The following is a 26,427-nucleotide window of genomic DNA, read 5'->3' on the forward strand; positions in this document are numbered from 1 at the left end:
GTAGGAAAGAGTTTACTTTTTATACTCTTTAACAAACAAGTGGTGTCACTGCCAATTATTGACTTCAGCTAAAAATCAATTGGAGACAGTTCACCCTTATTTCCAGTCTTAATTCAGATAAGATAAAAGAAACTTCCTCCATCTCTCAGGTGTTGGTAATAGATTTCTTGCTTTCATCCACAATAAAGTTTACTAGTTTGGGGAGTGAATAGCTCATCAATAATCCAGGTGGTCAGCTGATCTAGAATAAAAACTGCTAGTAAAATGGCTACTGCTGAGAGATTAAAAAGAAGGCAATTAGCTTCTACTATAAGAAGAGTTTGCTGGATAAAGCTAGCAGCAAACTTGGGATAGGATGAAGTAAGGCCTATTGAAGGTAATGGGATGTTTGTCTTGATTTTTGGTTATGATATATACCTGAAAGGTGAAAATATTGTATTTCAAAGGAAGCATTGCTTTGGACAACAACAACAACAATAATAATAGTGGGTATTAGTAGATGTATGTAAGGTAGAACTTATGTCTTTAGTTCATATCTAGGATTTTTCTTGACTCTATATGTGACTATGTAGGGCTGTTTTGTTTTCCTTTCTGTTTTGTCCTAGCCTAATAGACATAGGGTTTTTGAGATCTTAAGGGAAATTATGCTCACACAACTGTGAATCCTAGACTTAAGATCAGTTTGTTTTCCTACTATACTCTGCCTTTCACCAGTACTACACAGAAGAGCTTTAATGGCTCTATATTAAGTTGATAACCTCTGAACTCTAATATATCCTGCACTAACTGGTGAAAACTAGTTGGTGAGCATCTACTGAGAAGGTAAAAACTGTGAAGAGTAATCCCTACTGATGTTGTGCTTTGAGAGAAATAAAAGTCTGACAGTGGATTCTACAACATAAGAGTTTCATAACTCCTTACTCTTACTATCTTTAGAGTTCTTGAAGGTCTTTGTTTAGCTTTATTTAAAAAACAAAACAGCCTTAGGGAGCCTAATGGTATCTTCCTTTAGCAGAAAAATCCCCCACAAAACACCTCCTGTCCTGTTTTTTTTTTTTTTTTTTTTTTTAAAAAAAAACCTACTGGGAGCATTTTAAGACTATGCTTCAGAAGTTGTCAAAAGAATCCTTGGTGCTTGAAAGTAGTTGGTAAGACCTTACTTGTGTCTCTTAGGAATAAGCCTTACTGCTCTGAAGCAGAAAATAAGTCTAAAGATGCTGCATCTGTATAGGAGAACCAACTATCCCTCTGTTTATTTAAAAAAAAAATCTGAAAACAGATATCTGCTCCTATGTAATATGAAAGAGTGGATGTGACACACGGGCCTTCTCGTGGCAAGGGGAACCAAAATTGTTCTCTAAAAGTGGTTTCTGGGTAGACTATTCTTGACTAGCTGCCTTGCTAACTTGAGGTAGTCATGGGAGACAATGATTCACCAAAGTTAAACAAAATCTGTTTGAGATCTATGGCTTAAAGAAGGGATTACTAGTGGTGAGCTGTAGTTCAAGCTGAAAAAATTATTAGGGAGCTGTCTAGGTGGGTTGGGGGGGCTCTCTTGTGAGTTTGTGAATACATCTAGGTATGGAACTGGGAGGGTATATTTAACCTTGCTATCATTTTGGCTCTTATTATATAGCTGTAACACTGTCCTAACATAGTAGTTCTTCTCTGGTTTGATATTAGGATGTCTGGACGTGGAAAGAAAAATGTGGTGGCTGCAAAACCTACACTTCTACCAAGGAAAACAAAGTCAGCAAAGGCTGGCCTGCAATTCCCAGTGGGTCGAGTCCACCGACTTCTCAAAAGAGGGAACTATGCTGAGAGAATAGGTGCTGGTGCTCCGGTCTACCTTGCAGCCGTGCTAGAATATCTGACAGCTGAGATATTGGAACTGTCAGGAAATGCTGCCCGGGAAAACAAGAAAGGCAGGATTGGGCCACGACACATCCAGCTGGCTGTGCGGAACGACGAAGAGCTGAACAAGCTGTTTGCTGATGTGACCATTGCTGAAGGAGGAGTTATGCCCAACATCCTTTCCCAGCTTCTTCCCAAGAAAACTCTTAAAGAGCCTTCACCAAGAGGAGATGCTGCTGCTTCCCAAGAACAATCCAGTAGCCACTGACTTACTCCTGCCTTTCCTTGTCTGGGCTTCTGTACTTGGTGACCATTGACTCATGTTTATCAATGCTCTATATATGCTAACACTGCTAAATATTACTCAGGGTGATCGTTTTAATGGTTTGTATGTGTTTTAGATATTTGTAATAAACTTTATAGAATTCAGCAGTTGATTCAATCTACTGTTTTCCCTTCAAGGAGTGGGGAGTATTAACACTTTCTCCAGGAAAAGTCTAGCTGGTAGCTCTTAAGCTACAAACGTGCTTCTCTAGCACTTGCAAAGCAAGCATGTTAAGAGGAGAGCTAGCCTGGCCTCAGACCCTGTGTTGAACTCCAAGGTCTAATTAAATCTCTCAAAAAGAAGAGTGAGGGAGAGAGAGCACAGATTCTTTGTACCTATGAATATAATGCAGATGGGAGGACTCTGCAGCCAGGAGGGATGAAGGAAAATGAAAGATCTCTGCTTCTACATGCTAAAATAATAAATCCATCTTTTATGAATTTGTAATGGAGTTGAGTCCAGTACCTTCAATAGTCATGAACATTGTAGAATGGATTTATTACTCACTGATCAGCTACAAGCCATTGTGATTGATTTTGTTTTTTAATGGATCAGCAATAAGTAGTTCTCTCTCTCTCTCTTCAGAGACCTTGTCTAAAAAGGTAGGGTACCCTCCATGCTGATAGAGAATTAAATCTAAATCTCTGTAATAGTCACTCCTTTCTCACTGCCTTTTGGCAGGTCATGTCCATTGAGGTGTTCAGTACTCAAATAAGGGGTAACTCCTGCCATAGCTATGTTTTAGCTATTTTGGGGCTGGTTACTTTTTCTTCAGCCACCACCAGTTAGTCAGGATGGCAAGCTCCAGGCCAGGGTTTGGCCTTTCCTTGCATTTGAGGTATTAATCAGGTAGCTGAGTCTTTTCTCTGGGCCACAGAGGTCAGTTGTGATGCTGCTCTAGTTGAATAGTTGGATTTTCCCCTTTAGCTAGTATGGCCTTTACCCAGGATTTGGAATGTCCCATTCAAACCAGAGTGTTAGATTTGATGTAAACTGCCTTGCATCTACTTAATGCTGTAGACTAGGACTTGGTGTGCTTTTATCCTATGACTGCACAGGTAGTAACAGGCTACTCTACCTTAAGTGTCCCTTAGTTTAACATAAGTAGTTAGCACATATTCTAGCTGTTCCTCCTTTAATTTAGCTGTGATATTCTGACTACCTTTCCCAGACTGGAAGAAGAGCTCGGTCTTGAAAGCTTGTCTGCCTCACCAACAGAGGTTGGTCTAATACAAGATATCCCCTCACTCAACTTGTCCCTTTAATCAGGGGCTGTCTCCAGCTTTTTTGCTGCCCCAAGCAGCGAAGGGGAGGGGAACCCCAAGTCTGGTTGAGCTGCGGCCAAAGAGGAAGAGGGACTGTAGGGCCTGCCACCCAAGACCCAGACATGACACCCCAATGACAGACTGAGTGCCATCCCTTTCTATTGGCTGCCCCAGGCACCTCCTTCCTTCACTGGTGCCTGGAGCCGGCCCGGTCTCTAATTAGCTAAGATAATCAGGCATGCAATCTGTGCTCTGGATATCCCTAAACCTCCAACTGGCAGAAGCTGAGGCTGGACAACGGGAGATAGATCACTTGAAATTGCTCTGTTCTGTTTGCTTCCTCTTAAGCACCTGGCACTGGCCCCCGTCAGAAGACAAGATGCTGGGCTCAAGGGACCTCTGGTCTCACCATATGTGGATCTTTTGTTGTTGCTTCACAGAAGTGGGGTCAGTGAGAAAAGAGGAAACTTATGTTTGTTTCATGTACTTCATCCTGGGTAATAGTGTGAGGTCTCCATCCTCTTCCCTTAGGGTGACCATATGTCCTGTTTTGGCCAGGACAGACTCTCTTTTAAGCCCTGCCCTGTCTTCTGGCAAAACTGGGCATTTGCCTATTTGCTCTTGCCAACTGATCATCAAATGCACAGTTTTTTGAAAAAAAGTGGGGTGTAACCCCTAGCAGAGTGCAAAGGAACATGTAGGATGAGAGGTGAGGCAACGCCAGCCCTATGCGGGAGGGAGGACTCGGGAGAGCAGCTCAGGCTGGGCAGGTGTGATACAGGCTGGTGGCAGGGAGTCTTGGGCCAGCCCCGTGCACAGAGGTAGAGGGGAGCCTTGGGCTGGCCCCAAGTGAGCAGGGGGCCTTGGGCCAGCCCTATCCATGGGGTGGGGGGTGTCTCGGGCTGGCCCTGTGCAGTGTCCTGTTTTTCCCTTTGGGAAAATATGGTCCCACTATCTTCCCTCCACGTTCCATGCAGGCTGACCTCTGCTGCTGTAAAAGAACAAGGGTCTCTGGTTGGCAGACTAAGGCTGACCAAACGCTTTACCTAGCTCCTTTCTGATGAGAAAAAGCTTTTTGAAAAATAAAGAAAATGTGAATAATATATTAACCTAAGACAATTTTTTTAAATTAAAATGAAATTTCCCTACCCGCTCTTTTTTTGGGTGGGGAGTAGGGGGGAAGGAGAGAGAAGAAACACCTTTTGTTTTGAAAATGTTGTGAAAAAATAACTCCCTCACTTCAGGCAGCCATGGGAGAAAGTGACTTGCTAAATTTAGGTTCTAACGGGTAGGTTTGCTCCCAGACTCCTGCAGAGGATGGCATCAGTTAGATTATCCATTTAACTTTAATTTTTTTTCTAAACAAAGATCCTAAGTCACTCTACAGAGATGTAGGTAGCATATATGAGGGAGGGAAAAGGAAGCCGTGCCCCAGGCTAACTATCTCCCTTCACAGAGTATAGTAGCAACCCCTCTATGGGTTGTGTAGGGTGTGGCAAGTTGGTGAAGGTGAGAGAGGCTGCAGTGAATTTTTCAAGGTGAGAAGAGGATGGGGTGTGTGCTTTTAGCAAAGGGAGGCAAAGAGACTTCTGAAAGATGGAACTTCAGACAGCTGAATACTCTGGGGCCAAACCTACACGACCGACTTGCCACACCTTACACAACCATGGTTATGGAAAGAGCCAGAGGTCCCTTTATTTTGATCAAAATATTTTTTACAATGAACTGTTTGAATTCATATAATTAACCTCAAACCATTTATTGCAGCTTTCCCAATGTTTGCTAGTTCAGCTTCACAGTGGCAGCAGTGCAGGAAGCCCTCATTATGACTGTTTCTGTGAGCTTTCCCTGGAGCCCACTGTTCAGCTGGTCAGCTCTCAATTAAAGAAGTTATCTTCCCACACCAGAAGATGACCCAATATTAGAGAGACAAGACCTCATCCGCCTTGTCTCTCTAATATCCTGGGACTGACATGGATACAACTATGCTGCATACAACAAAAGACCCAATGTGTCATAAGTCAGGGCTACATATATATTAATATGAAAATCATGGACTCAATGACAGACGGACATGGGGGTATGTAACAGGGCAGAGATTTCTAAGGCCTTGAGTCTTCAAATTGCTCTCTGTTGTTGGAAGGGGGTCTGCTTAGGCTTGGCTATCTTAAAAGAATATGGTGTAGGGTACTCATTCCAATCTGTGCTTGGCTAGGAGTGAGTGAGAGTAGCTACCTACAGACACCTAGACACGTCTGTGCACATTAACTATGCAAATTAATTAACATTTTGATGTTAATAGATATTCACAAACATTTTAAAAGTAGTAAATCAGCTCTCATGGAGCTAAACTAGCCCTGAGTTTGTTGAGGAATTAAATAAAGGTTCATAATTTAGAAGCCATTAGGTATGTCCTAGATACTTTTAAAATCATTTCTAGTACTTAGCATTTATATAGCACTTTCCAGCTGAAGAGCTCAAAGCCCTTTTTAAAATATCAGTCAATCAGAGCTCAGAACAACCTAGCAAGGTAGAGCAATATATTATACTCATTTTACAAATGGGGAAAATGGGTCACAGAGCAGTTAAGACCCAGATCTACAAAGGTACAGGTGCCTAAACCACAGATTGAGGCACCTAAATCCTAGTTTTAGGTTCTACTGCAAGCAACAAAACTCCCCTCCAGCTGCCGCTGATCCATGTATGTGCCTAATATTTACTTGGTGCCTGTATCTTCACTGGGAAAGTTCCCTAGGTACCTACATTTCTGCCTCAGGCAGCAGGGCACACGCCCTATCTCCTGCCTAAGCCATCCACAAACTGGGTGGAGATAGGAGGGTTGCCTGATCCAGTAGTTGTGCTCAGATGTAACCTACTGGATCAGGACCCATTCAAAATATGGCCAGAGGAGGCATTGCTACCCTTGCAAACCTTATAATTTTTAGCCCAGTGGTTAATGCACTCACCTAGCATATAGGAAACCCAGGTTCAATTTCTCCCTCTGCCTGATGGGGAGCAAGGTTTTTACTAAGGGTCTTCCACCTCTCAGGAGAGCAGTCTAAACACCGAGCTATGGGATATTCTGATGGGTTGGGGAAGCCCTCAATATCTTCGGTTGGAACTGTCCCACTGTGTATAAATATTTAAATAGTCATTGGAGGAGAGGGAGTGAGGAAAAAATAACGATGCCATAGCCTGGTGCCTAGGGCACCTCCTGGAGACAGAGGGCCCCAGAATACAGTGCTGAAGCTTCAAACACTCTTTAATACTTATGCAAAGTGGAACAGCTGCAACAGCAGAGACTAGGGGAGCCCTACATCAGAATATCACACCCCCCAGTTATTAGAGCACTGTTCCCAGGAGGTAGTCTCTTCCTGTTCAAATCCTTCTACCCTCTCCAGGGTAGGGGGGAATTGAACCAAAGTCTCCCATGTCAACGGTTCATGGGCTAAAAGTTATAAGGTTGTTTTGAATTGAATTAAGGACTTCCCTAGCTCATTCTCACAAGAAATGGCTTAGCCACCTGACAGCAGGAGAGGGATTCCTGTTGTGGATTGCCAGCAGAGATAGGTGACACCTTGGAGCCTGGATTTAGGCACCTATCTCTGTGAGAGGGACAGGACTTAAGACACCCATCAATAGCTCCCATTGCTTAGTGTAGGTAGTTCCCCACCTACTAGTGGGGAATGGGGAGGTTTAGATTGGATATTAGGAAAAACTTTTTCACTAAGAGGGTGGTGAAACACTGGAATGCGTTACCTAGGGAGGTGGTAGAATCTCCTTCCCTAGAGGTTTTTAAGGTCAGGCTTGACAAAGCCCTGGCTAGGATGATTTAACTGGGACTTGGTCCTGCTTTGAGCAGGGGGTTGGACTAGATGACCTTCTGGGGTCCCTTCCAACCCTGATATTCTATGATTCTATGATTCTAGTGTGCTGGCTTCTGTGGACTGCAATCTGAGGCACCTATCTCTCCCCATTCATTGCCTAGGCACCTAACTAAGGCTTTGTGGCTCAAGGCCTAACTAACTCATCAACTAATAGAGAAACATCCTCAACTGCACAGGTGTTTATGCTGTTTTTCTCTTCTCCCTACAATCAAGTTAATCTTTTTGGGGTGTGTGGGTGTGTAACTGAATCATCAATAATCCAGATGGGGCTCAAACAATCTGGAGTAGACACTGCTAATGAGTCACTATTACTGAAGGGTTTAAAGAGTAGTTTCTACAAGAAGAGGAATCTGTTAGATTCAGAAAGTAGTGTTCTTAGACAGGAGAATAAGTAAAGAATTTGGTTAAGGTAAAAGCGTGTTCGTTTCTCACAAAGGAAAGTATTCCTTATTTTAGGTGGGGGAAGTGTCTTCTGCAATTATCTATGAATTTTAGTTTAAGTAGACCTTAAGTAGCTGTATTTGACATGTAGTGCAAGGCAGGTTTCTAAATGGAATAACTTCAGTTGCTGTTACTGTTTCTATTCTGTGTAAGTCACTAGTTTAGATTCTCTGTACTCATGATATGAGGTAAGGTCTCTGATCTCCTGAAAACATTGCTGTTCAACTTCTGAACCCTCTGCCTAAACTTCTCTTGCTTTGCATCTGGCACCCTACTCAACTATCACCAACTGTAAATAGAAAACTTTCACTATTCTTGCATCTTGATTCTCTAATAATCATTGTGGCTCCCCCTCCCTTCCAAATCCTGGAAATAACTGCACTGAAACCTAGCTACCACTCTCTAGCTACCTAATAATAAGGTGCACATGTTGAACAGTAGCAGTTATTACTAACTTAGTGGCTTTTTTTTTTTTTTTAAAGCTTCAAACTGTATTGAAGTCCCCTTATTCCAAGATCACAAAACTCACTTCAAGGGGCTTCTACAACATAAGAAAATTCTAAAATCCTTCTGGCTTGCAGTTGCTTACCAGTTTGTGTGTTCTGGGGCAGATTTGGTGAAACTGCTTAGTTTTCCTGCCTGGGGTCCCCAGTGTTGTAGGAGAGGCTCTTAATACAGTCTTCATGCAGAGCTTCTCAAAGCTGTAAGAATCCTGAATGTGTAAAGCCTTAATGTATGTATTCTACCTCTTGACCAATTTGACCGTTCCTCTTAGAAAGGGGCCTCGCCTGTTCTTTCAGAAGAAGATATCTTGAGTTGAAGACCCTGAGTCTGGACAACACTTCTCATTCTGGACAGCAGGAAAAAATTTTCATTGCTTTTTCTACCTGACATCTGAATTTACTGGAGACTCTTGATGGGCTGCCTTCACCGGACTTCTAACCAGCTGCCTGACTCCAACAGGCTCCTTCCTCTGAAAAGAGCGTGAGGCATTTCACTTGATAAACTACAGCTAATAAGTTGGCCTCTTAAAATCAGGACCTTCCTCCTAAAGAGAACAAATAAAGGTGGGAAGGTGAATGTAGTCTTGCCACCATATTATTGGCACCTGCTTCTTTATAGCTTAAGAAATGCTTGGATACTATAATGACATCCTGGGGCTTGTCTACACTTAAAATGCTACAGCAATGCCACTATAATGCTTAACTGTAGACCCTTCCTATGCCCAGTGGCAGATTAGCCAATGGGGCCCCTGGAAAAATGGGCACCCTGACTTTCTCTGCCCACCCAGCACTCCTGCCAGGAAGTGGGGTTGGGGAATGGGGGCTTGCCCCGCTTCTGCTGAGGAGTGGGGTCATGGCGCGGGGGCTTCTCCTGCAGGTGGAAGAGGTGGGAAGGGGGCTCCCACTTGCTCTGGCCTGAGGCCTCACAAAACCATAATCTGCCCCTGCCCAGGGGTTCTCCTGTTGGCCTAGATAATCCACATCCCCAAGAGGCAAGAGCTGAGTCAATGAAAGAATTCTTCCATAAACTTAGGGCTGTCTATATGAGGACTTCAGGAGGCATAACTATGCCACTCCGGGGTGTGGATTTTTCACACCCCTGAGCAGCACAGTTAAACCAACCTAATTTTCTAGTGTAGACCAGCCTCTGGCTAATGGTCACTCTTACTTGCCCCTCACCTCCTTTTCTACACTAGATTGATGGTTAGGATGTCTGGACATGGAAAGAAAAATGTGGTAGCTGCAAAACCTACACTTCTACCAAGGAAAACAAAGTCAGCAAAGGCTGGCCTGCAATTCCCAGTGGGTCGTGTCCACCGACTTCTCCAAAGAGGGAACTATGCTGAGAGAATAGGCGCTGGTGCTCCGGTCTACCTGGCGGCCGTACTGGAATATCTGACAGCTGAGATATTGGAACTGTCAGGAAATGCTGCTCGGGAAAACAAGAAAGGCAGGATTGGGCCACGACACATCCAGCTGGCCGTGAGGAATGACGAAGAGCTGAACAAGCTGTTTGCCGGTGTGACTATTGCTGAAGGAGGAGTTATGCCCAACATCCTTCCTGCTCTTGTTCCCAAGACCACAAAGGTGCCTAAGCAAGGACTGAAAGATGGCCAGTCACAGGAATTCTAGTAACTGCTAACCTGCTGAAAGTGTGCTGTTTCTAAGGGTGGCTTTCTCTACACTAGCACTTCATGCACCTTGGATTCTTGGTTGTAATCCATATATTTATATAGCGACTGTGTCTTCACTGCTTGTAAATATTGAACCTCCGAAGGACTCCCTCTTGTGGGTTATTGTTGTGGTTTTTTTTAAACGTCTTTGAAATAAATACTTAGTGCATAGAGAACTCCATGAAACTTGTTTTCTGAAATCAGCGGATGGAGGAACTATGATCCGATCCTTGAGAAGGAAGTTGCTGTCCCACCACTTCTTAAATTAGGGAAACTTGGGGCCAAGATTTTAAACTAATGATTGCGTGTACATGAAATGAGACTAATGTGAAGGGGCCTGATTTTCAGAGGGTGGGTGCTCAGCACTTTCTGGTAAGTGGGGCCTTTTTATAGTATCTCAGATTGGTCACTCAAATGTATTAGGCAGTTGAGGGAAACCTTGACTCAGGTTTCCCTATAGTAATGATACAGTAGGTGTGGATTTCTCTTCTGTGCTGTAAGGGGAGGAGTAGGACTGCCCTGGTAATTTTAATGATGGTCACCTGTGCATTATTTGGTCTTTCAGGTAGCTTCACAAAGGCATTTAAGTGCTTAAATCTGGATTTAGGCCCCTACGAGCAATTGTAGGCTGCACTACACTCCACAAAATTCCTTCTGAACCCCGTAGGCTCCTCAACTTACTCGGTACTTAGGTTTATGCCCCTGGGCATATGTGCTGCTGCCTCACTCTAGGCAATCCATAAACTGGGAAGATAGATGTATGGCTGTCTAATTTGCCCAAAGGGCCTAATTTGGTAGGTGGCCAGAGGAGGTGCTGCTGCTCCCAAATTTTTAACTCTTGGTGCAGTGATTAAAGCACTCCCTTGCAATAAGGGAGACAAGATTTAACAGGGGTGCCCTACTTCTCAGATGTCTGCTCTAACCAGTGAGCTACGGGCCGCTCAGATGTGGGGCTCCCTCAGTCTCTCTAATTGAACTTGTTCCTCTATGGATAAATACTTAGTCATTGGAGCAGAGGGCCTGGACCCTGGTGTCACAGTTCAGGGCAACTGCAGCTATATTATCCCTTTGTGGTCCCTTGAGGGTACCTACTCTAGGCTCCTGGCTCCTCCATTGTCACCTCTCTTATGCATAAATACACATCTTTCTCCCCCCCTGTGTTTTCTCCAGGTTACAGAGTTCCCTGCCTGCACTGTCATGTCCCCAGCAAGCCATACCATCTAAAAGACCAGTGTAGATGGCTTTCTTTCTTTCCAGAGGTTATGAACAGTGTATTACCAGCAGTTATAAGTCATCACACAGCTCTTTCTAAGCAAGCACATTTATTCTTAGGATAAAAGCATTAAAGAGAGAACCTCTACCCATGCTAAAAAGCTTACCAGAGATCACACCAATTCCAGCTGCAACCCTGGTAGGTTTCAACCCTTCATAACCAGCAACTGGATTTTCCTTATGGTTGCAAGTTCATAACGGTCTCAGATTCAGACACACCATGAATAGTTCAGTCTTTCCTTTATATAGCTTGGGCCTTTGATCCTGGCTGCATGTGTCAGGTGAGAAGCAGACAATGGCCCTCTTCAGACTGTAGCTTTAAAGGTTGGGCTTTTGCATAATCAGAAGTGTGGAATTTGTATTCCTCTCCCCCTATATATTTCCCAGGAAAACCATATAACGCTTTTTGTTCCAAGAGCCCAAACTTGTCTGGTACATTGTTCAATATAGTCCTTTGAACCTCCAGGAATCACATCTGTCACAGCTCCCCCCTCAAGAGGTAACATACAATTGCAGCCCACAACAATACATAAACCACTTTTTAATACAATAGATCCCAAAGACACTTAATCTTAATCCAATGAGGTCTCCCAAGGAAATTGCCAATTGGTTACACCTGAGTCTCCTACTGGTCATGTGGGTCTCCTGAATACCAGGCTAGAGTTATTCTCGCTCCCTGTAGCCCTCTGACTTCTACAAAATGAGCAGCTGAAGACAAACTTTGGAAGGGGGGGGCTCTGCACTAGGTCTCATTTTGTGTGGCTTGGTAGGTTAAATAACAGTCAGCTGATAGCAGAGCTGTTCCTATTTAAAAAGAAGCCAGCATATGGTAACCTGGACAGCCAAAATTGGACACAGCATTAGAACATAAGGATGTGAGGGTCTCTTTAGAAAAAGATGGTCTTCAGAGAAATGCATGAACCTTTTTAGATAAGGTTTTCTGCTTCCAAAGGAGGAGACAAGAATTGAGGTAAGAACAAGGAAGCTACTTGAAACAACATTGCTTGAGAAATTTGACTCAAGGTACAGTGAGAATGTCAGCCAGCGAAGAAAAGTATAGGATGTAAAAAATGCCTGTCACAGAAACAATCCTTTCAATGCCTGAAGAAGAGAAGGAAGCATCCAGTAACCCATGAAGTGTGACTGATAACTGTCCTTTCCCCACTCCCTTGGGGATGACACTTGCTAGTAGTCCTGCACTTTAAATGCAATGTACTCTGGCTTCTTTGTTTCATGTTTGTTTCATGTTGCAAAAAGATTGGACTGAAGACCATTGTATTTTAGAAAAGATGCATTAAATGCTATTCAACATTTTGTACTAATGTTAGTTAAAAATCGGGTATAATGGTTATTGTATCAAGATGAATGACATATTTTACAGGGAATGTTTGGGGGGAAATCCATGTTTTATTTTCTCCATCAGATGATAGAGATTAAAATATCTTTCTTGCACTACTATATCATTTAGTGCATTTTCTTGCCAATCTGTGATTATTCCAAATAGTGTGCTTTCTAGTGTTTCTAGTACTCTTAATTTTAAATTCAAAAGTTCTGGCTTGTCCTTGGGGATACTATAAGGCCTGGATCCACAAAAGGAATTTATGCAGTGTGATTCTCACCATCACAGTGTCTAACTTTTAAATGCCTAGAAAATCACAGAAATACCACTGCAATGTGATCCACCATACCTGAGTTAGGTACCTAAGCTCTCTAGACAATGAATGAGGAGAGAGAGGTGCCTTAGAATGCAATCTACAAAAGCCAGCATGTTAGGCTGTGAGTGGTCAAAGCTAGTCAGTGGGAGATGCCAATGACAGGGATGTGTACTAAGGCCCACCCGTCTCACGGCAGGTCTTAGTACATACCTTGCCATCAGCATTTCCCATTGGCCAGTTTAGGCAGCTCCCTGCTTAGCATGCTGGCTTTGTGGATCCCATTCCTAGATGCCTGTCTCTCCCCATTTATTGTATAGGGAGCTTGGGTGCCTAACTCAGGCTTTGTGGATTGCAATGTTGTACCAATGGTGTTCTAGGTCCCTAAAAGTTAGGCTTTATGATGCTCAGTGTCACAACTCCTCAGCACTTTTTGCGGATCTAGACCTAAGTGCTGTTGGCATTTCATGGCATAATGTGGCTAAATTTCCTTCTTTGACCTTAGTTTTATTCATAGCCTTTGCCATTAAAATAGCCATGAGGCTAAGTGGCATTTGCAAAGTAGATGTGGGCACATATATCTCTCCAGTGTGGGTCTAAAATGTAGGTGCACCAGAACCAAACCTAACCTGTTATGCCCTGCACCAGGACGGCCACATGGAGGCCAGCAGTGGGTTGGCTGGTAGAACAGCACCCTTTAAAGGAGAGAACTATATAACTGAAAACTCTGTGCAAGTGTGAGAGATTGGGTGAATGAGGTAGGAGTTTGGGCTGCTGGAAGGGTGGGGGCGTGTGTGTGACCTGAAAGCAGGAAGTCATGTGAAGCCTGTGAATGATGCAGCAGCTGATCATGACTGAGGAAAGAGGAGGGGCAGACTGTAGACAATGCCCATTATTGTCACCAGTGCACTAGAATACTGGCTACTGGATTGTTTCAGAAGGTCAGAGCACAGACTACAGGTGGCAGCCACCCCATAGCTTCTTATGTAGGTGCCAGGGTGCTTTTGAAAATCCCAGTTGGCACTGAAATACCTTTAAAATTCTGGGGTTTAATCTTGCTGCCTCAGGTCTCTGATCTGGCCACTTGTATTTACTTTCCAACCTCATGGGCAGATTGCTTATTAACTAGCTAATGTTTATTGCGTGCTTGGCAGCTGTAAAGTGCTAGAAATGTTAACCATCATGACTTTGTTTATGAAAGTAACCCATTAAAACCTCCAATAAAGAGGTATTTAAAGCATGTATGTGGAGGAATGGAACAACTGATTTCTTAGCACAGCAGTGAAAATGGCACTTTCTCTAACAGCTCAAACTACCTCTACTCCATGAGTGGCTTTCTTAGAGATGCTGTGCATCGCGTCTGTGAAGATATTTTTGCCAGCTGTATGGTGATGGGGTTCCATCCATCAAGACTCATTCCATCCAGGAAAAAGAAATACACTGAAAGTGAGTTATTAACCATATAAACTTGTATTATGTTATTAGCCATTTGCCAAGTTCATGGGGGGGAAAAAGTCAGACTCTTTAAAGCTGATGAAATCACACCCACAATAAATAAAACTTAGGGACTGACCTGATAGTCTCTGTCTACCCTGAACTCCCATCAGAGTCGAGGAATGCATGATTGGGCCCTAAGTGATTTGCTAGGCAGCCTGATCTAGCGCCTATTGAATTAATGGGGCTCTTTCCATTGACTTCTGTGGAAGCTGGACTGGGCTATTGCTTTGTTTCTTGTTTTGAGTTCTGTGTAACTAGTGATAAGTGCTTTCTCCCTAACACCCACCACTATTTTGGCTCTCAGTATTGCGTATGGTTGGCTGTTTCTTTAGTTCAGGTTTGTTTGTAGAAAAATGATAACACGGCTATTTATATAGTGCCTACATGCCTTTAGCTTGTTTTGGAGTGAGTTCCCTATTGAATTGGAATGCTCGAGTCAGGAATCCCTTACAAGTGTAACCATCACAATGCCAAGGCTTTTGATCCTTTGAGCATCTATCTTTAGCAATCTGTAAGTTATTATTTGCTTAGTGCTGAGAGTGTGCTGGTCACTGTACAGTAACTCCTCACTTAAAGTTGTCCCGGTTAACATTGTTTCATTATTAGGTTGCTGATCCATTAGAGAACATACTTGTTTAAAGTCGAGCAATGTTCCATTATAAGGTTGTTTGGCTGGCCCCACTCTGCCCACCCACCCAGCACTCCTGCTAGGGAGTGGGGTCGGGATGTGGGGGCTTGCCCTGCTCCACCTGCCTGGTGCCCCTGCCAAGGAGTGGGCAAGTCCCTGACCCCGCTCCCCAGCTGGAATGCCGGGCAGGTGGAATGGGACAAGCCCCCGTGCCCTGAGTCTCTACGCCCCTGCCTCAACCAAGCTTCACTATCATCAATTTAAACAGTATTACATTGTTTAAAATTATTTAAAACTTATATTGTATATTATATAATGTCTTTTGTCTGGTGAAAAAAATTTCCCTGGAACCTAACCCGCCCCCTATTTACATTAATTCTTATGGGGAAATTGGATTTGCTTAACATCATTTCGCTTAAAGTAGAATTTTTCAGGAACATAACTACAATGTTAAAGGAGGAGTTACTGTATCAGTCACAAAGAAAGAATCTGTCCCTGCCCTGGAGAGTTTACCGCTTAAAAGTCAAGAGGAGATTGGTCACACAGGGAAAGCCAGAGGAGGGAATAATGTAAGGTTTTGTTTTCTGTGAACTTATAATGGTGAAAAACAACTAACCGTCATTAGGGAAGAAGTGAATGGAGGAATTTGAGATGGGGATTGAATGAACAGTATTGAAAATAAAGAAGATCCAGTTATTACTTCCATTGACAGGGTTGCCAGTGTATTAAACATGTTATACAAAGTTTTCTCTTAACTACTTGTTGCAAGCTTCCTCCACTACAAAATAAATTTCTCCTTCTGTGATTTTTCCTAACTAAGCTAAGTTCTATTTCTAGAACATAATTGAATCCCATGTCTTCAAACCCAGCACCCTTTCTGACACCTATGAATCACTCCTCAAACTGTCCCTTCCTCCTGCCTCCACTTTTGTGTCTGCACTGGATTTTCAACTTCTTCCAAGAGAAAACTGGCAAAATATGATGTGACCTTCCTCCCTCAGGGGAGGGGGCAGAGAGGAGTGAGCAGTGGGCACGGGGGGCCTTGGGAGAAGAGGTGGAGAGGAGCAAGCAGTGGGTAGAAAGGAGCTCAGGGGAAGAAGGGAGAAGGACAGGAAGAGGCAGAGCAAGGGCATTGCCTTGGGGGGAAGAGGCAGAGCGGGGGCAAAAAAAGGCAAAGTGCGGGCAGGGCCACAGGGGAAGAGACCGAGGGAGAGCTGAGCCTTGGGGTGAGACCGAGGGAGAACTGAGCTTTTGGAACATGGGGTGGAGTGGGGCAGAGCACAGGCAAGGCCACAGTCAGGGTGTCATTGGCCCCCCACTTCTCGGGAGCTTCCGGCAGCAGCGCTCCAAAGGCAGCGGGCCAGTGTGTCTCCAAAGGGAGGTGTGCCGATTAGGAGAGGCTTAGCCTCCCCAAGCCTTATACCCACTGCTGTCATCTGAAGCTCAGCATGACTAAAATAGAGATCTTAATATTCCATCACAAGCCCTCCCTGCTACCTCCTTTGTCAGTATGGACACCACCATCCTATCTGTCGCTCAAGCCTGTAACCTGTCCATCTTTGACTCAGACCTCTGTTTAGGGCCTCACATTCAGGTTATTTCTAAATCTTGCTGATCTTTTCTACATAACACCTCTAAGATACAGCCTTTCCTATCCATTGACACAGCTAAAACTCTCCTCCAGCTCTCATCATTGTATGTCTCAATTACTGTAATACCCTTTTCTCTGGCCTGAAGAACTGCAGACTTGCTCCACTCTTCTCCAGTCAGAACACTGCTATAAAGATCATTTTCCTAGCATACATGCTGGAACTAAGGGTTTTGGGGATGCTGCCACACCCCTTGGCTTGAAGTGGTTACCATCATTTATAGGGTTTACAGTTTGGTTCAATGGCTCTCAGCACCCTGACTATACAAATTGTTCCAGCATCCCTGTTTCCTAACTTGTTGCTTTGATGATATCACCTTCTCTTTGCATCCCTCCATTGGCTCCCCCTTTTCTATTGCATTAAACTTATGCTGGATTCACTTTCAAGGCCCTTTGTGGACTATCCCCACACACATATCATCTCTCATTCACTATCAAGAGGTGAACTCCCATCTCCGATCAGGCCATGATATCATCTTCCATTGTCCACTCGTTAAATTTTCAAACTTTCTTCAGTTTCTTAACTTAACTTTCAAACTTTCTTAAATCATCAGGCTTTCTCCCATGCTGCCCCTCATGCTTATAAAAAGTTGTTGTATTGATATTGATCTAAAGAATCAAAGGAGTTTGTAAACTCTTTCACTATCCAACATTAACAGTATGTTTAATAGGTAGATTTGGGGTTAAACAGAGGCCTTGGTTTTACTTGGTTAATTGGCAAACACACACAAGCATTAATTCAAATTAAAAGTGTATTGCTTAAACACAAGAAACAACAGGAAAGTAACATAGACCTTTGCACAGCAACTGTGGTTGAGTGATTATGCAAAACAAGCTTAGCCAAAACCTTCTCCTTTTGGAGGCCAAATATCAAAGAGTCTCTTATTTTCAGAACTACCTTTCTTTGATGAAAAGGAAAGGGTTAATTTTACTCTGGGCCCTGATGTGTACAGGGCATTTACTTACCGTGTGCTTAACAAATAGACAGACACAAAGTGGAGGAGAGACAAGATGGAAAAATGGTTGAAATATGACTTTTGTTGATATTTTGGAACACTGGGCTACTGGATAGTTACAAGCAGATGTTTTGATTGGCAAGCTGACCATGACATGTGCTACTTAGACCCTGTTTTACAATCTGGTCAGGGATATCATCTGATTGGTCCTTTTCTGCTTAGACAAGACATTCTTAGATAAATACAGCATAGCTGATGTCAGGATGGGATGAAAAGCCAGGAGAGTGAGAGAGATGGTAGGCGGAAAGAAAGCGGGGCAGATCAGGGAAAACAATGCAGGATCTTATCCACCTCTGCAGGGCTGACAAATAGATATCCCATTGATGGGCGAAGGACTGGATGTCATAATAATGTGATGACTTTCAGCATCACAGGTGACAATAAATGTCCTTGAACAAGATCAAGGCCAGCTGGCCTTCCTCTCAGGAGGAAAGTCCTTCAGATGAGTCAAGATGAGCTGCAGTGCTGGCAGGCTGGGGGATGGGCTGGGATGCAAGCTGGGACAGGAGAAATAGAGAGAGACAACTGAACTGATGGGGGGGAGGGGGTTTCAGTCTCTTTTAAAGAAACTCCCAAAGGGCAAAAGTGGGTGGCATAGTTCATTGTCCTCATTATTTTGTCCACTAATTAGGCCTAATATCCCTCAGACTGATTTTGGTCTTTTAACTTTTGGCCCCACATCTTCAGGCTCTAATCAAGGTAATTTCAACAGTCCTTGGATATTTTGGTTTAGATTAATTTAGCTTCTTTGTCTGGTTCTCATGCACTTGTTAAAGTAATTCAACATCTTAAACAACAGGTTTCAGAGTAGCAGCCGTGTTAGTCTGTATTCGCAAAAAGAAAAGCAGTACTTGTGGCACCTTAGAGACTAACAAATTTATTAGAACATAAGCTTTCGTGAGCTACAGCTCACTTCATCGGATGCATTTTCCGATGATGAGCTGTAGCTGTAGCTCACGAAAGCTTATGCTCTAATAAATTTGTTAGTCTCTAAGGTGCCACAAGTACTGCTTTTCTTTCATCTTAAACAACGTGACTTATTTTTCATGGTTATTGTAACACACTATGAGTTTTCACATACAGTTACATTTCAGCTCACACTAGGGGTACACTTTGTAGACCCCATGAGCACAACAATGCTTCCTGTAAATATCTGCAAAGCTGTCTCATTATCCACCTACAACATCCTGCTTAAAGCCCCCTTTTGCTGTGAGGCCTACACAAATTTGACACCAGTTAGGCTACTGATGTGCAGAGCCCCTGTCATACTGACCAATATTGTCTCATTGTTTCCTGGTGCTTTCCTGTTGGTCTGTCCATCTCTTGTCTTATACTTCGATTGTAAGCCCTTTGCAGTAGGAACTGTCTTTTTGTTCTACATTTCTACAGTGCCTAGCACAATGGGTTCCTGGTCCATGTCTGGGGCTCCTAGATGATATGTTAATATTGCTACTAATAATAATAATTAATAATAAAGTGGTAGTAAGTCTAAAAGGATTACTTTTCATTACATGGAATGCTGATATGAGAAAAGCAAGCTAATAAGTTGGAAACAGCTTTCCTTCCTCTGGATCATAATGAAGGAGAAATGTCCAAAGCTTTTTCATCAAGTTCATTCCAAATAGCAACTGAATCCAGGGTCCTCTCTATGCAGGACTGAGGGAACCATGTGAAGAGAAGCACTGAGGTTCCTCAAGTAACCAAGTAACTTTGCTGATTTTTGCCACTATTGTAGTTCTACTATTGAAGTTTTTCAGACACATCTGGGATAAAGCTCAGACAGCTTGTTGAACTATCAAATTGATTTTATTGTGTTTCACTCTCCCTTTCAACATCATGCGGTTACTTGATGAGGCTTAAATTATTCTGTGCTAGCCAAGTTCATTGAGAATGGTACATACTGCTCCTGGAGAAGTCAAACATAGCTCATTTATACATCTGTTGAGGAAGAATTAAGCATCTGTCATATGTCGCTGTCCCACCACCTCCCAGCTTTCTTATCACTCCTTGTTACACATTTTGTTTTTTTTCTTTCTGATCTCCTCCAGTGGAGATATCATGACCTGCTTACTAGCTCAATTGAGACCTAATTGCTTTAGCTTAGTTGCTAAAAAACTTTATCTCACTCACTTGGCAAATCTGCAGCTCATAGAGACATTTAGCTGTGCTAAATGTATTTCCCCTTTACTCTTCTGACTCTCTTCCCTCTGTTTGTATGGGCCTGATTCTGCCTTCACTGAGCCCCTGTAAATCAGGAGTAACTCCATTGAGATCTCTGGAGTAACACCAATGGAAGATCAGGCTCATGTCCTATTTCTCTATGAGCATTTTTGTAGAGTCCATTATTGTGGCACATTGGTGATACAAAGTTGAGAATTGCTGCAAATAATATCCAAAGTAAGACCTGCCCCTGTTCTGGGCAAAGGCTGCTATCTTCCAGAAGAATGCTGGCAGACTTCTCCTTCCTTTCCGGTGTGCCATGGAAGGAATGACTTTGCAAAGAGATGAACGCCTTAGCATGCCCTCATCTGAGCAATTGAAACACCAACTCTGAACTACATGGGAACTTGCAGAGGGTGAGTCTTCCTTCTGCTTTTACAATTTTCCTTCTGAGAAGTGACCCCTTCTGAGCATGGCAGCTAAATCATAATAAGGGTCCTCTGATTCTTTCCTCCCGGTCTAACAGTTACATTAGAAGTATTGTATTATTTACTGTTCAGCTCTGGCGTTTGTGCTTTGCACTGTACAAGACACAGAAGTAGACACAGTTGCTGTCCCATGGAGCCTATAATAGGACTAAATAATTTTTTGCTATTACATTTTGAGCTAAAAATCCTCCCAGAAAACAGGGGAAAACAAACTTGGAAGGAAAGAGATGGTGGGAGGAAGTGAAGATCACCTTTATCCAGAGATGAAGGAAACCCAAAATAGTCATTCAGAGTTGAGGAGTAAGTTTTATTGGCAGTTTCTTTCTAAAACTTTATTTAGTGACACACAGATTTTAAAAAGTATTCAATCCATTTCTTTTCTAATATTAGTATAAGGTATTTTAAAACAGCAATAAAATATTGGAGGGTGTCTGTCATGCAGAGATATTGCCCCTTTAGGGATTATAGGAGGACTTTTGTGTACTTGCCCCCACACTGGTCAAGAAGGGGTTAACCCCACACTCTGGGCAGAGGAAGCCATGCCCCCTCATCCCTGCTTGGCATGTTCCAAGTGGAGCACGAGTATAAAAGGCAGTGACTCAGCTCAGTCTGGTCTGAACACTGAGGAGGAAGGGTGCATCTTGTTGTCTCCAGCCGGGAGCTGCGAAAAGCCCATGCCGCAGAAGCTAGACGTGCCGAGACCCAGGCAGATACCGGCACCTGCAGATGCCTAAGGAAGGTTGGAGCCTCTGGGAGCCGCGCAGGCTGAGGAGCCTGGAGACGCCCAGACCACTGCGTCAGAGATAGGGTAGGAAGTAGCCCAGGGGGACTAGTGGTTGTGCCAGGTAGCATCAGTGTGTTTTGGTCAGATCCCCTCATACTCAGTGGCAAGCATACTTGCCACTGCCAGGGCCCTGGGCTGGGACCTCATGGAACAAGAAGGGCCCGGGTCCCCCTACCCCATCTGCCACTGACCCCTAGGTGGCAGTTCACTTACCTGACTGGCCACCAGGCCACACAGCCCTGCAGAGAAGGGCAGCCATATTGTCTCTGTCTGTTGGGCCTCATAGCCCTGAGGGAGAGGGCAGATACATTGAATTTGGCCACCAGGCCCCATAGTCCTACCGGGAAGGGTGACTTTATAGATTTTGCCCACTAGGCTCCACTGCCCTAATGCTGAGGGTAGACTGGCAAACTTAACTGTGGGGCTACCGTGCCCCTGTCCCTACCCCACCTCAGAAAGGGGATGGGGTGTACTTGCCCCATGACAACTTGTAGCACATATTCACCAGTGGGTTGCAGTACCACTAAGCCCTTGGCCTTGTGCCGATCAGCCCGCAGTGCACCTGAAGTGTGGCAATGCACAATTATGACTTACCTTGGCATGTATTATTGTTCACACATGTGCTGCATAGACTGCAGTGGCTTTGTTGCTGGGTGCAGTTCAAGAAGATGACTTTAACTTAACAAGCCTTTTGTGGTCCGGGTCCTATATTATAGGTGGAACTGGTAGCATCTCATTTTGTTAAAGTTGCTTGAAATTTCTCATTATAAAACCCTGTTTTCAGTTACATATAACCTTTGCCATCCTCTGCATGGGCTGAAATTTTCCAAGCTGAGTGTCTGACTAAGGATATTTTTTATTTTTTTTTAAATTTCAGCTAAAACAGTTCAACTGTATGTGAAAACAAGGCTAGGAAAAAGAAAACACTGATTTGCTCATGTTAAAAAATTCTGGTGACCTTTTTCTTTTGAGAAACTCTTGTGCCTCTATGCTTTGGAGCAGGGAAATTAAAGTTTGGCGGGGGGAGCGGGGTGTGACCTTTGTGCCATGGTTGCATCTTTTCTATCCCTAGGAAAAATCCAATCATATTTGGCTAAGTTACAAGCCTTTGGAAAACGGGAGCATGAAGCACTACAGAACTGAGATTTTTCTTTTTAGACTGGACTCCTGATCAGATTGCATCTCCCATGATGTCCCCTAGTCTCCTTTCTTGGAAAGGGGAGGAGGTGGACCATGGGAGTTCCTGGCCATGGTACGTTATGGGAGATATAGTCCAGCTATGGATCCCAGCCCACAGAGGAGGACTGGGAAATAAGGCAACCAGACTACAGCCCCCATTAGGTACCATAGCAGCATATTCCAATCAAAATCTGCAGAGGAGATGACTTGTTACAGTCCCCAGGTACAAAGACTTGGCTCTTTAGCTCATGTGCCAAGACCCAGGCACTGGTTCAGTTCCCCCCAGTGTATTAGCCAAGAATTCAGCAGTCACACTCTCACTAAAGTCAGTGGAAGTTTACCTTACTGTGGGCTCTGTTTAGGGCATTAATTAGTTAATGTTTGAAGATGTAGTACACCAGGGATCTCAAACTCAAATCACCATGAGGACTAGTACATTGGCCTGAGGGTCGCATCACTGAAACCTTTTCATACAATGATACAAAAGTATAGTCAAAAATGAAGAGTAATATAGTGTGCTATTAAAAGTCAATGTATTCACTTTTTAAAAACTGTAATGTGAAGAGGGGTTTTAATAAAATATAACCACTCAGTAATGCACCTCACTCAAACGACAAAACATGCATTTACTTTTAGAATTACTCCAGTCAAAGCCCCACTGCTCTGCCCCTGGCCCAGCCCCCACTCCACCCCTTCCATGAGGCTCCTCCCCTGCCCTGCCTCTTCCCACCCATTCCCTGCCCCCATTCCAACCCCTTCCCCAAATCCCTGCCCTGGCCCTGCCTCTTCTCCACCTTCTCCCCTGAGCGTGTCGCATCCCTGCTCCTCCCCGGAAAGTCCTAAGCGACACCAAACAGCTGTTTGGCGGCGGGAAGCACTGGCAGGTAGGCGGAGGAGCAGGGACGTGGCATGCTAAGGGTGGGGGAGGAGGGAGGGCAGCGGGTGAGGGGAGCTTGGCTGCCAGTGGAGTCGGTGCTTGTGGTGAGCCGCAGGAAATAATTCCATGGGCCACGTGTTTGAGACCCCTGTAGTACACTGTATAAATGCTAAATGTTAAAAATAATGTTTTCTAGTATTTATTTGTGTGCAGCAACATAATGGAATTTAGTAATCTAGCAAAGATGCTGTGGTGAAGAATTTTAATTGATAGTTTGTTGAATGGATTAATCAATATAAATACATGAAAGGATAACATAGGCAGACCTTTTTTAAAAACATGCTTGTTTGGAACCTAGAAATTGTCATACCAGCTCTGATCCTCGTAGCCCAGTATCCAGTCTTTGTACCAGGAGCTTAAAATGAAGGTGCTAGCAATTCCATAGTGAACAAATATGGAATAACCTTGCCATAAGAGAATTTTCTTCCTAACCTCTGTCAGTTAGTGGTTTGTGCATAACTTGAAGCATGAGTTATTGTTCATATATCTTGAATCTATTGAATAATAGTTGATGTTCTCATCATAAATACCTAGTATATTGTAATGCTGCTAAACTCATGTCTCTGGCAATGAATTGCACAGATTAATTAGGTGTTGTATAAAAATAGTTTATTTTTACTTTCTTAAATGTGTTCTCTCTCAATTTAATCAAATGTCTTCCTTTGTTCTCTTATTATGGGACCATAAATAGGAACACCAAATGTATTATCTCTACACCATTCATTATTTTTCAGTATTTCTATCGTCACCCTTCTTATTTGTCTCTCCTCTTACCAAAAGAGGACCAATGGTTTCAGTCTGTCTCCCTACAAAATCTTTCTATGCTTCTGATCGTTTTGATCACAAGTGTCTGAAGCCCTTTTATTTCTGTTATCTTTTGTCAGCAAGGATGACCAGAAATGAACACAATATTCTAACTGAAGGTGAAATATTAATTTAAGTCATGGTATTTTAATATTTTCAGTATTCTCTTTTCTTCACATTTCCTTTGGTATATTTGCTTTTTTGATTGTCACTGTTCAGAGAGCGAAGGTTTTCATTGGGCAGTCCACAGAAATTTTCCCTGGGTGGTTACAGTTAACTTAGAATTGTATACGAGTAGTTCAAATGATCCTTTCAAATGTGAATTGCCATGGATTTGTCAACAATCTGTTTGATTTGGGGCAGAAGGAATCATTTGATCTAGTTTGATGTCTTATATAACATGGGCCAGGGAACTTCATTCAATTACTCCTGTATTAAACTCAAAAATTTGTGTTTGGCTAAAGCGTATTTTATTCAGAAAGGCAAAGATTTGAAGACATGGAGAATCTACCACTTCCCTTGGTAGTTTGTTCTAATGGTTAAACACCCTCACTGTTAAAAATGTCTGCCTTATTTCTAATCTGAATTTGTCTGGATTCAGTTTCCAGCCATTGGTTCTTGTTATGCCTTTCTCTACTAGATTAAAGAGCCTTTTAATACCTGATGGTTTCTCCCCATGAAAGTACTGGTACACTGTGATCAAGTAACTACATATTTTAATATTATGCATACAATTCATCTAGCATTGTAGTCCCTCTCAACTCTAGTTCTGACTATTTCTCAGGCACAAATACCACAAGCTGCTGGACAGACCCAAAACACCATGACTTCAATGGAACATTCAGATGTTCAGCACTGCGATGCTGTCTGATTGAGAATGACCCTTTGTATCATTGTTCTACAGATGCAACAAATCTTATACAAAGTATATCATGTAAAGTGTCAATGAAAAAGTTACAGTCTATCAAATATCATTATGCTGGTTAAATCCATGTATCATCACTCTAGCTGAAGTTTTGAATATTAGCTATATATCTGTAACTCAAATGTGTTTATTCCTGAAGTAACACCTAGAAGGTAGTTTACATCCAGTCTTCCCAGCCCATTGTGAATGGCCTATTCAAGATTGATTAAGAAGAATCAGTTTTCCAGACACCTCTTCCTGTGGATGCATCAGCAAGAATATGGCCAACGGCTGCCCCTCTGAGTCTTTAAAGCATGTAAGGACACGTGATGTGCTCATGTGACTCCTGGACTCCATTTTAGCTCAATAACTTTTCCACAAACAGAGATGGTAAATTTCCAGGCACATGGCAAAGGATATAAAAGGCCCCCGAGGTTTTTCCACTTTGCCTCTTTCCTGCCCTGATTTACAACTAAAAGGGGCCTTTTGAACTATGGACTGAGGACCTTCCAATCTTTTGGAAGTTACCAGAGAGACTTTACAAGCTAGCAGACTATTCCATCACTGCTACAAACCTGATATAAGGACTTTGCAATTATTTGTATGCATATGATCTGTTAACCATTTATAATTCTCTCCTTTTTGCATTTTATTATTAAACCTTTAGATTTTAGTTACTAAAGGATTGGCAGTAGTGTGATTATTGGGTAAGATCTGGGTTATATATTGACCTGGCTTTGTGAATGATCTCTTGGGATTAGAAGGACCCTATATTTAATTAAATAGGTTTTCAGTAACCACTCATCATAGAGTCCAGTGTCTAGGTGGTGAGACAAGGGCTGGAAGGCCTAAGGAGACTGCACCTCTGGCTTCTTGTTAACCAGTGTGATGAGACAGAAGTTTGCTTTTGTTACTGGCTTGGTATAATCTAATGAGAGAATAACCACCAGTTTGAGGTAAGTCTGCCCTATTTCTCAGTAGTTTATCCTGAATCTTGTATTCTCAGCTGTGACCTACTGAGGCACAGGGACAAGCATATCTCATAATTTGGTCCCTGATTTATTTTTTTTTATGATGCCTAGTAGGGGGAGGGTGGAAAAGATAGACCACAGTTTCCATTTTGGCAAATTGTTGGGTCAGATACGGTCAGTCAATAACAATTGTCATTGATTAGTGACATGCAAAGTAGATGATTTGAACCTATCAGTTATCATGATCAGCCTTTTGTTCTTGTTTTGGAGAAGATAATTCAGTGATGAAAATGATGTTGTGCTGGGCAATTTGCAGTAGAGCAATGTGTACCTCAAATTCTAAACAAAATACACTGCATAGTCATAAAAAGGGCATGTTGATCATGTATAATCCTAACAGAGGTCATCTACATAAAAAGATGATAGGAAACATTTTGAAAATGGTTCTTCATCGTATTACCTTAATTTGATTTGGTTCCTGTAAATAAAGAACTCTATTTTGGAGCCAGACAAAGGAGTGTAACATAAAAAAGGCTGAT

At 43.0% G+C, this 26,427-nt stretch overlaps 2 protein-coding genes and 1 long non-coding RNA gene across 14 annotated transcripts; all 3 read left to right on the forward strand.

Annotated features, from left to right (window-relative positions):
* Nucleotides 1-156: 156 nt before the first annotated feature.
* On the forward strand, nucleotides 157-2,291 carry LOC119847673 (histone H2A-beta, sperm-like). 3 transcript variants are annotated; one of them, XM_038382626.2, is made up of 2 exons: nucleotides 157-376; nucleotides 1,684-2,291. In XM_038382626.2, the coding sequence occupies exon 2, from the start codon at nucleotides 1,685-1,687 to the stop codon at nucleotides 2,120-2,122; it is 438 nt and encodes a 145-aa protein (XP_038238554.1). In that variant the 5' UTR covers nucleotides 157-376; nucleotide 1,684; the 3' UTR covers nucleotides 2,123-2,291. The 3 variants fall into 3 exon arrangements, with proteins under 3 accessions (XP_038238554.1, XP_043371746.1, XP_043371705.1); XM_043515811.1 differs by lacking the exon at nucleotides 157-376 and adding an exon at nucleotides 1,013-1,148 and having other exon boundaries at nucleotides 1,637-2,291; XM_043515770.1 differs by lacking the exon at nucleotides 157-376 and adding an exon at nucleotides 1,074-1,148 and having other exon boundaries at nucleotides 1,685-2,291.
* A 5,127-nt stretch (nucleotides 2,292-7,418) lies between these two features.
* On the forward strand, nucleotides 7,419-10,124 carry LOC119849686 (histone H2A, sperm-like). 10 transcript variants are annotated; one of them, XM_043516023.1, is made up of 4 exons: nucleotides 7,616-7,740; nucleotides 8,384-8,475; nucleotides 8,548-8,756; nucleotides 9,472-10,124. In XM_043516023.1, exons 3-4 carry the CDS (start codon nucleotides 8,689-8,691, stop codon nucleotides 9,905-9,907), a joined length of 504 nt encoding a protein of 167 aa, XP_043371958.1. In that variant the 5' UTR covers nucleotides 7,616-7,740; nucleotides 8,384-8,475; nucleotides 8,548-8,688; the 3' UTR covers nucleotides 9,908-10,124. The 10 variants fall into 10 exon arrangements, with proteins under 10 accessions (XP_043372212.1, XP_038242694.1, XP_043371958.1 ...); XM_043516067.1 differs by having other exon boundaries at nucleotides 8,573-8,756; XM_043515983.1 differs by having other exon boundaries at nucleotides 7,624-7,740; nucleotides 8,354-8,475.
* Nucleotides 10,125-11,934: 1,810 nt separating this feature from the next.
* Nucleotides 11,935-25,589, forward strand: LOC122455388. Its single transcript, XR_005290533.2, has 3 exons — nucleotides 11,935-12,190; nucleotides 14,179-14,318; nucleotides 24,798-25,589. It is a non-coding gene; the product is annotated as an uncharacterized LOC122455388 (long non-coding RNA).
* Nucleotides 25,590-26,427: the final 838 nt, after the last annotated feature.

The sequence above is a fragment of the Dermochelys coriacea genome, chromosome 1 (assembly GCF_009764565.3).
Source record: "Dermochelys coriacea isolate rDerCor1 chromosome 1, rDerCor1.pri.v4, whole genome shotgun sequence".
Classification (NCBI taxonomy): Eukaryota; Metazoa; Chordata; order Testudines; family Dermochelyidae; genus Dermochelys; species Dermochelys coriacea.

Coding starts and splice junctions, on each gene's coding strand:
- LOC119847673 (XM_038382626.2), top strand. CDS start 1,685: ATGTCTGGACGTGGAAAGAAAAATGTGGTGGCTGCAAAACCTACACTT.
- LOC119849686 (XM_043516277.1), top strand. CDS start 8,689: ATGGGCTGCCTTCACCGGACTTCTAACCAGCTGCCTGACTCCAACAGG. Junction 8,757..9,471: donor CTCCTTCCTCTGAAAAGAGC/GTGAGGCATTTC, acceptor TTTCTACACTAG/ATTGATGGTTAGGATGTCTG.